Source organism: Schistocerca piceifrons, chromosome 4, assembly GCF_021461385.2.
Source record: "Schistocerca piceifrons isolate TAMUIC-IGC-003096 chromosome 4, iqSchPice1.1, whole genome shotgun sequence".
In the NCBI taxonomy this organism is placed as follows: Eukaryota; Metazoa; Arthropoda; class Insecta; order Orthoptera; family Acrididae; genus Schistocerca; species Schistocerca piceifrons.
This window is the reverse complement of record NC_060141.1, coordinates 571,654,356-571,667,184: the sequence shown is the minus strand read 5'-3', so window position 1 is coordinate 571,667,184 and position 12,829 is coordinate 571,654,356. Positions and strand designations below refer to the sequence as shown.

At 39.5% G+C, this 12,829-nt stretch overlaps 1 protein-coding gene across 1 annotated transcript in view; it reads left to right on the top strand.

Annotated features, from left to right (window-relative positions):
- Positions 1 to 12,829, top strand: part of LOC124795062 (28S ribosomal protein S27, mitochondrial) — a 61,225-nt gene that overhangs the window by 18,903 nt on the left and 29,493 nt on the right. The window contains exons 2-3 of the mRNA XM_047258865.1: positions 6,200 to 6,289; positions 11,872 to 11,942. Coding sequence (XP_047114821.1) covers positions 6,200 to 6,289; positions 11,872 to 11,942 — 161 coding nt within the window. The remainder of the gene's footprint in view (positions 1 to 6,199; positions 6,290 to 11,871; positions 11,943 to 12,829) is intronic.

Here is a 12,829-nt window from a genome sequence, read left to right as displayed (position 1 = left end):
TCATTACTAGAAGGGCATTCTGTTAGTAAAAAGGTGAATGGTCTTTCAGACCGTGAGACACACGTTTTAACACTAAAAGGCTTTTGCACTCAAACAAATGTCACATATAATTACAAACTGTGTAGGAAAGCTAATCCAATGGCAGTAGAGAGTTTTTTAAACCTCTTCAAGGAACTATAGTGGCAGGATGTTTATACTGCCGATAACATAGATGACAAATATAATGCTTTCCTTAACACATTTCTTATGTTTTTTGAGAGTTGCTTTCCATTACAACATTTTAAACAGAGTGTTAGCAGTAAAAGGCAGCCTGGGTGGCTGACTAGTGGGATGAAGATATCATGTAGAACAAAGCAAGAATTACATCAAAATGTTAGAAGTATTCACAATCAAGCTACAGTAGTCCATTACAAACAGTATTGTAAAGTGCTTAAAAATGTTATTAGGAAGGCAAAGAGTATGTGGTATGCAAATAGAATAGCCAATTACAGGATAAAATGAAATGGAAGTGGCTGGTCAGCAGCACAAGGTTGAAAATATAAAGTCAGTTCATAGTAAAAATATTTCTGTTGCTGATAAGTCAGATATATGTACAGTATTTAATGATCATTGCTGGTGAGTTAAATAAAGACTTAGTTTCTGCAGGGAATTATATAACTCTCTTGGAAAACGGCTTTCCGAGACATGTCTGAAATACTCCTCTGTGCTACTGACAAGGGAGAGATTGACTCAATAATTAAAATACTGAAGACTACGGACTCTCGTGGATATGATGGAGTGCCTAGCTGAATATTAAAGTGTAGTGCTGCGCATGTTAGCCCCGTACTTAGCCATATTTGTAATTTTTCCTTTAGGAATGGTCAGTTTCCTGAATGTTTAAAGTACTCGGTAGTAAAGCCATATTATAAAAAGGGAGAAAGGAATAATGTAGACAATTTTAGACCTATTTGTATGCCATCACTGTTCGCCAAATTTATTGAAAAGGCTGTGTATGTAAGGATAATTGATCATTTTATATCACATAATTTGTTATCAAATGTACAGTTCAGCTCTAGAAATTGTTTAACAACTGAAAATGCTATATTCTCTTTTCTCTGTGAGGTACTGGATGGATTAAACAAAAGGTTTCAAATGCTAGGCATATTTTTTTGATTTACTAAGGCATTTGATTGTGTTGATCACAAAATATTGCTCCAGAAGTTGGACCATTACGGAGTATAGGGAGTAGCTCACATTTGGTTCACTTCTTGCTTTACCAACAGACAGGTCATTATTCACAGTGTTGAGAATGACTGTGACGTGAGGTCTGAGTGGAGTACAGTCAAATGGGGGGTGCCCCAGGGATCAGTGATAATCCTAAAATATTTCTGTTTCCTGATGACACTAGCATGGTAGTAAAGGATGTTATGTGTAACATTTGTCTGTTTCAAATAGTGCTGTTCATGACAGAAGTTTGTGGCTTGCAGAAAATAAACTAATGCTAAATCACACTAAGACTCAGTTTTTACAGTTTCTAACAAACAATTCTACAAAACTTGATGTTTTAATTTCACAGAATGGGCATATGATTTGTGAAACTGAACAGTTCAAATTTCTAGGTGTTCAGATAGTAAGCTGTTGTGGAAAGCCCATGCTCAGGATCTTGTTTAAAGGTTTAATCCTGTCATTTTCACTACTCGAACGATATCTGAAGTGAGTGATCGTTCGACATGAAAAGTAATGTACTTTGCTTATTTTCATTTGCTTATTTTGTATGGTATTATATTTTGGGGTAACTCTTCCCATACTCAAAGAAAATTTTTGGCTCATAAATGGACAGTTAGGGCAATAAGTGGTGTAAGTTTGCGAACATGTTGTCTACTCCTGTTCACTAGTGTGGGTATTTTGACATTGCTCTCTCAGTATATATTTTCTTTTTTGTCATTTCTTGTTAACAATATCAGCTTATTCCCAAGAATTAGCAGCTTTCACTCAGTTAATACTCGGCAGAAATGCAATTTGCGTTTGGATCGCACTTCCTTAACTCTTGTGCAGAAAGGTGTGCAGTATACTGCTGCATCCATTTTCAATAAGCTACCCCAAGAATTCAAAAATCTTAACAGTAATCCACATATTTTTAAATTGAAACTGAAGTGTTTCCTCATGGGTCAATCCTTCTATTCTGTTAGGGAGTTCCTTGAAAAATTAAGCTAATTCGTATGTTATATTGTTGATTGTGTTTACTTAAACTTATGGCTTGACTTTTTTTGGGTTCATAAACATTTCATTTCATTTTTTATTACTTTTACGTTGTAATTTCGTGCATGACCTTGGAGATTTGATCCTCAATTTGTTCGTATGGAACTAGATGTGTAAATAAATAAAATAAATAAAATGTTCCAAGCAATGTGAGATTGCAATGCCTGTATTATTCCAAATTACGATGGAAAGTTCCTTCGAACATGTATGCATGTCCAAAGGAAAAGGCACTGCGGTAATTACAGCCATCATGAAATACATGGAATATATTCACAGTTGCAAACATGGACTACATCATCTGTATAATGAAATGGCACCAATGAAAATTTGTGCCAGACCGGAACTCGAACCCAGATTTCCCACTTAGCAGGAGTGGTCACCTTACCGTTAAGTTATCCGAGCATGACTCACGACCAGACCCAAACTTCCATATGTCAACCATGTGTCTACAACCTGTACTAATACTCGGTCATGTATGTACCCATACAGGGGAGACATTTTACTTGAAAGTCACTTGCCTGGTTTGGCAGATAAATATGATATTGCATTGCCTGTATTATTCTGAATTACAATGTAAAGTTCCTTTGAACATGCATGCATTCTGGTACTATCGTTCCCTGTAATAGTCTTATAGTGGTTCAAGGCTTAATTTTTGATCTTGACCTCTCCTTACAGTCTGATGCTGAGCTGTGTGCCAATTTGGAGTGACATGGTGTACACTTTATCTGCCATGTCCATAGGGGGCCAAAGAACAATAGGGTTGCTCCAATATGTTCATCTTGGCTGAAAAGGTCAAGGTGTTGATATACAAATGTGACATGAAATCGTATGTTTCTCCCCATGTGGTGCTTCAAACGTATGAAAGTCGGGCACATGTCTTCACATCGTGATGCCAGATCTGTCTGGATTGCGGAGAACTGCTGCACATGAACATTCCTTGTGCTCTGCCCCTGCCCCCCCTCCCCTTTCCCCGTGTGCATCATCTGTGGAGAGCACCATTTGCCTTGCTCACCAGACTGTACTGTCTTTCAGAAAGAGAGAAAAGATACAAGAATATAGTACTCAGATAGTCTGACATGCCAAGAGAACAAGAGAAAGTATGAGTGTCTACATCCTCCGGATATGACAATGTCGTTTGCTACAGCTATGATGACATTGTCCTCTCTCCTAACGGTACTCTCCTCCATTATGCACCCTACAGCAAGCCCTCAGTGCTGCTCGACTGTGCTGTCACCTTGGGTGCTCTCCTGTTGCTATTTCCCACACACCCAGTTTGGGAACAATTGCTTCTCACCTGCCAGTAATACCAATCCCCATCGCTGCATTGGTTCCTTGAGCCTCGGGGCCTTCTGGTTCTGTCTCAAGGTGGTGTTTAGCAAGACTGTTCAACTGCTGATAATTTGGTTTGCTGTAGTCTGCAATCCAGGCAGCTTTTGACTGATGTAAACACCTTATTACTGTCTTCTTCAACCTATAAAATGTTTATGACATGACATGGCAACAGCACATCCTTGCTACATTATGTGAGTTGGGTCTCCAGGCCCACTTCCGATTTTTGTCCAGAATTTCTTGTTGCACCATACTTTCGAGTTCAACTTTTTAATTTCCACAGTAGCCCCTATATTCAAGAAAATGGGGTCCCACAGGGCTGTGCATTAATTGCCCCTCTCTTTTCAGTGGCCGTCAGTGGTCTAGCAGCAGCTGTGGGGTCTTCAGTATCACTCTCCTTGTATGCTGACAATTTTTTGCTTTTACTATTGCTCCTCTAATGTAGGCGTTGCTGAATGCCGACTGCAAGGCACCATTCGAAAGGCACAGTCATGGGACCCCACCAACAGCTTTCAGTTTTCTGCCACCAAGATGCTCTCCTAAGCATCCAAACTAACATGTCCTTTTTCCTAGTAGGGATTCCACCTCCCACAACAGAGACACAGAAGTGGGGTCACAATTGTTGTTTGATTACAGTGTCTTTGTTCTGAACTCCAACTTCCTCCATTGTCACCTCTCATCAGGGAGCAATTGTTCATGCCCCCCCCCCCCCCCCCCCCCCATGGCATGTGCCCTGATCTTGGATCTGTCTCAATTTATCATTTGGACCAAAAGATTCAGTTGACCCCATGGTGTGTTGCCATCTGTTCCTGGCTGTCCTCAATGCATTTCCAAGTTTGAAAGTTACACACACTAAAGGCTCATTGGTGGACAGATGAACCAGTTACATACACGTGCGCAAGGTGCAGTGAACTAGGCTCCTTGCTGAATGGATTCTGCATCTTCACTGCTAAATTGTGGCCATTTAACGAGCACTTAGCTGCACTCGTTCTTGCACCAGGAAGATGCTTCTAATCTGCAGTGCCTCCATGAGTAGCCCTCAGGCTATAGACCAGTGCTAATCTCGTCACCCAGTAGTCTCGACTATCCAGGATCTTCTTTCTGACCTCCATCAAGCTGGGCACCCAACATCTTTGTGTGGACCCTTGGGCATGTTGGGATCTCAGGGAATGAACATGCCAACCGCTTGGCAAAGTTGGCTATCAGGATACCAAGTTTGGAAATGGAGGTCTCAGAACTGTGACCTGTGGTCGACTCTATCAGTTGTTGGATGTCCAGAACTCAGAATTGTTCACCTTAGAGTCCACAAACAAATTGAGGGCAATAAAGGAGACCAGGACCACATGGCAGTCTTCTCTTCATGCCTCTCACAGGAAATCCAGTGTCTTTTGTCAGCTATACATTGGCCACACTTGCCTGACCCACAGTCATATTCTCTGACGTTAGGACCCTTCTTACTGCCAATATGGCGTATGCCTGACAGTGGCCCACATGCTACAAGACTGCAAAAATTTGGCTGCTTTGTGGCGATATCTTCAGCTTCTTGACATGCTACCTCTGGTGGTAGTGGTTGTTGCCAAGGCTGCTGACCTGGTTTTATGTTTCATTGTGAGGTGGGACACTTCAGCCTCATCGATCGCCAGAGCAGTTGGAGTTTGAGGGGCACCCCTTGTCTGCTTTGACTTAGGGGACCAGTGGTGGCCCTTGTTCGATGGTCTTCTGGTTGGCCTCTGCCATTCCCACCTTTTTATTCTCCTTGTTCTTCTTTGTCTGCTATTTGTAATTTTTTTTGTCCTAAACTTTTCTCATCATGTCTGTATTGCTTAATTCCTTGGGCTAAGGGATAGTGAGGTGGTGCTGGTGTGAGGAGAGTGTGCATGTCCCACTGCATACCTTGCTTCGGTGACCTCCAACTGCATTCTGGGCAGGGTGGCTTGCCCATCTTGCCCTTTCTCACTTCCCTCCTATTTCTCCTTGATTTTATCTCTGTCTTACCGTATCTTGGTTACAGTTGGGCTGCCCAGTATTCGCCTTTTGTATCTTTCTACTGAGGGTTATTCCTGGTTAGATACATATAGGATAAAGGCACTGATGATGTCCAACAAACAGCCAAACTCTCTTTAATTCAACCAAAGGCACTAGTAACCTTTCTGTTTAGGCCCTAAACCATCATCTTTTAATACAAAATCATCCTATTTTAACTAAAAAGTGGTATATTGTAATAGTTCTAACATAATGATTCCTCCTAATATTTCTAGTTATTATTTACTCTTTTCCAGTTTTGCCTATCTTCCACCCAATCCACAATACTGACAGCAGGGACAGCAAGTGATGACAAATCCCCAGTTTTCAATAGAACCTAATGGGTTTTTCCAAGTGCTGATGAAGGTGTGATTGTTAATGGTGCATGTTGTATGAATATGATGAGAGAACTAGTGGTATTCTCAAAAGCCTGTCTGCAGTTCTCACAAATACATTGCTATAATTTTTCTGTAATTTTGAATTTGATTTTGCCCAGAGTTTTTGCATTTAAATAGTGTTTCTCACTGGATAGATTTTTTTGTCAATAAATGCTTTTTTTGTTGGTACTCTACAGAAATTGTTTTTCAAAGCTACTTAAAAATGTTGACAGGGAGGCGATACGTACTATCTGAAGCATATCGTTGTGAAGATGCATGGAATAATCGGTTTTCCTCTCCAGTCATCCAGAAAATTAAATTGGGTGAGTATTTTTTCTCTTTGTCACACACACACACACACACACACACACACACACACACACACACACACACACCTCAATACAACAGGCAACTCGTGCAAACACCTGGCTGTAACAATTTGAAAGAACATGAAATGGAACGATCACGTAAGCTCAGTTGATTGCTCGCAAAACATTTATTTGACCCATCGTACTACATTGCTCAAGTGTGTGATAACCATACCCAGTAGGGCTAACAGGGGACATTGAATGTATACAAACCAGGCAACATGAATAGTTACAGGTTTGTTTGACCCTTGGGAGAGTGTCACAGAGCTGTTAAAAACTGGAAATGATAGAGCCTTGAAGGTAGATCTGGTGAAGTCCTACTTAATGAGTTTTGAGTATCAACTTTAAGTGAGGAATCTGGCAATAAACTATAACCCTCTACAAATCACTCCTGTGAGTATCACAAAGACAAGAGTAATTATAATGCTCACAGAAGCATTCAGCAATCATACTTCCTGAAATGCATACATGAATTGAAGGGAAAGAAGCTGCAATAAATGGTACAACGCTCTTCTCAGTGATTTGCTGAGTATAGATGGAGATAGAGATATAGATATAGATATTCTTTTGATTCCATCAAAGAGAACCTGCCGTGGTGAGAAGTTAATTAAGAAAAGAAACACAAGCTCTTTGCAGCCTCTGTGTGATTGCACATGGGAACTAAGGGTACACATGAGCTGATTCTTCAATAAAGTTGCTACTGTACTGTTTTATCAATGTGTTGTTTCTTGTCTTGTCTATAAAATAAGAAAAACAACATCATTATTTTTTGATACAATTGAGCATACTTCATATTATAACTTCATGTAACACTTAGCATAATTTTGTAGTGGAAGCATTTTATTCTATATCATAATTCACAGACACCCAGGGTGTTATCTATAAATGCAAGCTGACAGAAGATAGTGAATACAAAAGGAAAAATCAGTAAGAAGCAGATTTCTGCTCATAGATCTGATTCAAGAACAGTACCAGCAAATTAAGGCTTTAAATACAACTTGACAATGTGAAGTGTGTGCTTGAATTGAGGTCACAAAAGTGACAAGTGTTTGCTAGTCACCTGTACAATACAGTTCGATTGTATCTGCCTTCAAATTGTCACTGAGGTAAACAATGAGGTTGAATCTGATATATGTGGTCCTGCACTACCTCATTTTGGTTTTATGCTGGTGCTATAGTTTTTATATGAAGTTTGAGAGTGGTTCTGGATATAAAGCTGAACTAGTTTCCATTCCTGTAAATAATCATCAGGTTCTGCTGTCAGAATATGTGTTACTCTGAAAAAGGTGACTGAGAATGCAGAGTGCTGTTCTCAACTTGAGCCCTAGTAGTATCATGACAGGGCTTTCCTTTTTGATGTTTATTGTGTGGAAGATACTATGGGAGATTTTCTGAGTTCTATGTTGCAATTTACATCTTGTGGTGCTGTACCCTGAATGCTTGAATGAACCATGCAGCTATGTTGTTATATAATATATGAAACAAACATTTGAGTCTGGATTTGGGACTCATTATTGGAGATTATCCCATCCATTACTCATTTTAGGGTAAAAACCATTCAGGGCCCCTTTTTGTGGTTTGTGCTAAAATGAATAACTTCTGCTTCACAAGGGTAAATTCATTAGAGCATTGATGACAATGATGAATTAGGGTTGAAACCTTCATGAATATGGTAACAAAGGTCCTATGATAGTGACTCTGGTGTGGACTGTTGGAGTGATCCTGCTGGAACAACACAGATCCACAATGTATTGCCATTATCCTTTTGTTATCTTTTTATCAGTGGCAAATCTGTGTATCTCTTCATGAGTTGCTGTTTTCCATCTGACAGGTTCAAACTCTGTTAAGGATGAGAGTAAGATGTAAGTAATGGCATTGCAGTGGTGATAAACTGTCTTCCTTTATTGGAGAAGATAAGTAGAATGTTTTGACTGAATCTAATAAGATTGTAGAGGGATTGGGAACTATTGAGTTCTGGGTGTTTTGGTCATTGACTTTTAGATCATCCATTTTTCATGTAATTGTAATCATACTTTAGGGTGTGGACACATTGTCCACATAGTGCGGGGAATTTATGAAATGGATGTAGCAGCTGATCATATAGTTAACAGCAGACTTCCCCTGAGGTGTCAAAACTGTTTTGTTGAAAGTGGAATGGAGGGTATTAGAGTAATTAGAAAGGACTTGTAATCCATTGTGTGGGTTTGACTAAAAGTTACTTTTTCTAACATAGCAGTTTTTTTGAACTGATAATGTGTTAATTGAAATACATACAATGATTGTTTTGATAGGTCCTGTGTTCTTTGTAAGAGCTCTTTGCCAAATCGTGCACTGACAAATCTCTTGGAAGACGGAATGGATGACATGATACCAAGTGCTTGAGACATAATTTCTTGTATTCCCAGTTTAACAACTGAGGAATCACCCTGTTGATCATCTTTGCTGTGTAACTTTGCTGTACACCCTTCAGCAGCTATAGCAAACACTATAGACAGCAAAGTTCCTAGGTCCTAACACACTCTCAACTTTCCTTGCTTCTGTGTGTGCTGCAAACAATGGTTGTTTTGGATATTATCTGCATCTGCAAGTTATACCCTTTCACATTCCATTCCCAAATAGAGTGAGGGAAAATGACTGTTTATATGCCCCCGTACAAGCCCTGATTTCTCTTATCTTTTCTTTAGGGTCCATACATGAAATGTACATGGACAGTGGTAGAATCATTCTGTAGTCAGCCGCAAATGCCAGTAGTCTAAATTTTCTCAATAGTGTTTTGCAAAAAGAATATCCTCTTCCTTCTTGGAATTTCCATTTGAGTTCATGAAGCATTTCCATAATACTCAAAATGCTTGGCATCTATCTGAAGCATCTCCCTGTTCAGGTCTTCACCATTTCCGTGTTACTCTCCTATAAATCTGTGATCATTACGCTGCCCCTTTTTTAAATCACGTGTTAATCATATTCAGTCTGGGTTCCACACACTTGAGCAATGTTCTAGGATGGGTTCATGAGTATTTTGTAAGTAATTACCTTTATAAACTGATTGCAAATGAAATGCAGATTGCATTTTCCAAACATCATACCAATTAACCAAATTCTGCTTTATCTCCAACAGACACTATGTGATTATTCCATTTATATTTCCACCAATTGTTAAATTCAGGAATTGTGTAAGTTGATTGATTCCCTTTGTAACTGATTGATATTTAACTCATAGCATATTGTGTTTTATGAACTGCAGTTTTTTTCATTTTTGAAAATTTAAAGCAAATTGCCAATCTTACTGCCACTAAAAAATCTTATCAAGGTCTGACTGTTTATTTGTGCAACATTTTGTGGATAGTACTTCATTATAGATACCAGCATCATCTGCAAAAAGTGTGTTAATACTGTCTACCAGCTCATTAGAGTGTAACACAAACAGAAATGATCTCAACACACTTGCCTTGATCATTTCTGAAGTTACTTTTATATCTTTCGATGACTCTCAATCTGAGATAACAGGCAGCATCCTTCCTTCCAAGAGATCCTCAGTCAAGTCATAAATTTCACTTGATATCCTTATGATTGTAATTTTGTTAGTAAGTATCGATGTGGTGTTTTCATCAGTTTATCACTAAGATTTTAATAGTCTCGTATGTGGATGGTCAGTCTTTGAATCTTATACAAATACTTGAGTCTTTTACAGGTATCATTAACAGGAAAGAATGGAGAGTCACAAAATCCACATCCTGTTAGTGCTCCCTACACAAAGTCGACTCCCTAGGTAGTAGCCTCTGATACGTAATGTACCCCTGAACCATTTAGAAGGACGCTACAGTTCTCAATCCTGTGGTGCAAATGTAGAAAATTTCAGCCTAGCTTGTTACAGAACCTTCAATGTCTCCTGTTGTCCATTTCATTCGGAACCAGGGTGACAAATCAGTCCAAGGGACAATTCTGCAGACTAGGGACTTCATTGAAAAGCCCCCAAGTAAGACTAGCCATATCAGCCTTCTCTGCCAGTCACTGAAAAATTCCAAAAATGATCACAGAGCCCAGATGACAGTCATTGTTTGTTCCAGTGTGCACCATAATCTACGGCTAATTGCATCCTGTTTCCTCAATGACTGCCAAAACAGTCACATCATCATGTTCAATTATCCTCCCAGACAAGCATACTGAGTACCCTGGGGTCATTCTTATCCCTTGTTGTCATTTCCATAAGGGGTGTTATTTGCTCTATGTTTGAACTAATTATTAGCAGACCCCTACACTTCTGAGCTTGTCTCCTGCATCACAAAACACAGTATGACTTCCAACAGGTGGAGTGTGTTGTACTGGTTTAGTTTCAATGAGAAATAGCACCTGAAACTCATTGGTTGAGGTGTGGGTGTAGTACCCCAAGTTTTCCCTGGACCCTGACTCCACTTGTATGGGTCTCCTAGACCTACCTCGGACATGCCACTCACAGTCAAGTTGATGAATGGTGATAAGATAGTAGTTGTACTTATTAGTGCAAATGGTGAAACATATGCAATCAACAAAGCAATTATTTATGACAATAAATGTTGTCTGTATCAACCAACCAATAAGTTTTCTCTCTCTTTTTTTACTATCATGTCCATAACCATGCTGAGTGGACACAAACTGTATACTATTTCTGAACATACTTGGTCCGCAGCTCGTGGTTGTGCGGTAGCATTCTCGCTTCCCACGTCCGGATTCCCAGGTTCAATTCCCGGCGGAGTCAGGGATTTTATCTGCCTCATGATGACTGGGTGTTGTATGATGTCCTTAGGTTAGTTAGGGTTAAGTAGTTCTAAGTTCTAGGGGACTGAAAACCATAGATGTTAAGTCCCATAGTGCTCAGAGCCATTTGAACCATTTTGAACATACTTGTGATGTATTACAGGGGTACTTGTTTAATCATGTAAATGATTTTCAACACCTGCCTCTGTTTCTATTCTGCCCCCTCTCTCCCTCTCTTAAAAATTTCTTTCAGTTATATTTTCTGTTTTCTGCTTTTAATTCTTCTTTTTCTTTATCAATTAATTTATTGTCCATTTTCATTTGTTTCATTTTATTTCTATTGAATTAAGTTCTCTTCTTTGATCGCTCTCATTAGCAGCAGCTCAGTATTTGTACTCTGAAATCCATAAAGTGGCTGGAAGCCTGTTTCTGGTTATCTTTCTTGTGCCATAGTCTAGGAATTTGGTGAATATCCATTCCTGAAGAACATATGTATCCCTTTCAGTTTCAGTTCTTTTAATAGCTACTTTCTTTTCTTTCAGACAGAGAAATTCTGAAAGTTATAAGTTTAACATATTTACTTCTGTGTTTGTCATCTCAGCTCTCTCCATTCCTATGGCATCAGTTGGACATATGGAATGACGTATTTTGTCTCTCTTATTAGAATTAAGCCTGATTTATAATTACTTATCAGTTTGGATGCAGATATATGCAGACCAAATTTGTTGTGGCATTAGTAAAACCAGTGTTAATGCTCAACATAAAGATTTTTTTATTAAAACTTGATTTTCCCCTCTTTTTTGTAGATGAGATGTACCACGAGTTGGATATAAGGTTTCAGCAAGAAGGAAAAGCTGCTGCTGTTGACATTGATCTGGTATGTAATCAGAATATGAAAGATCCAAGAGCAAGACCTGCTGTCTATACCTTCTCACAACAGCCTACTTTAATGTCATCATAGGCATATCCTAATCCTACTCTATCAGAAGCTATGCCACTGGCGAAGGCAGTCATATATCAGCCCCGGAGTAATTACTGCCCATTCTTTTACGTGGGCATGGCCACTAACCAGCTATCTATCTGAATGAATGGCCACTGCCAAAATGTGGCCAAGACCACCCGCTTAACACAATGTGCTTGATGTCAGTGGATGCTTCACAACCCATACTATTTGAAATTCATCCTCACTCCCTATCCTCAGTACCAGCTTGCCTTAATTATATAGAAGGGTATTGTCTTATAAAACATCCTTTGTTCTCCTAGACTCATGGCCTCATTCGCTGTTAGTCCTTGCCCCCACACCCACTTTCACGACTACCCTCGTGCCCCAGACCAACCATGCTGTTGCACGCATCATGCAATTCGAGCAGCACTCCATTTGGCTGCTCCAGGTGCCCATCAGAGGCCGCCAGCCATGGACGCGTCTAAGTCACCTGCAGACTAGCTTCAAAATAGATCTGAATAACAATATTAATTAGTTGTAACCTCAGGAAATGGACAACATCAGACACAGAGCCAAAGAAGCCCTTGGTCAGTGTGACACATTGAAGAAACATATCTTGGCATTCTGAAATGAGCGCCTTACATTTATAAAAAGTATGGTATCCAAAATTCAGGGTAAATTGCCCCTGGCATACTCTTTTGCAAAGGGCATTCCATGTTTAGACCCAGAAGTGGCAATTAATGCTGATCATAAGAAAGACACTTAAGCATAGCATTAATACATCTCAGTACCTTAAAATGCTTTAATGATCATAAGGCTGA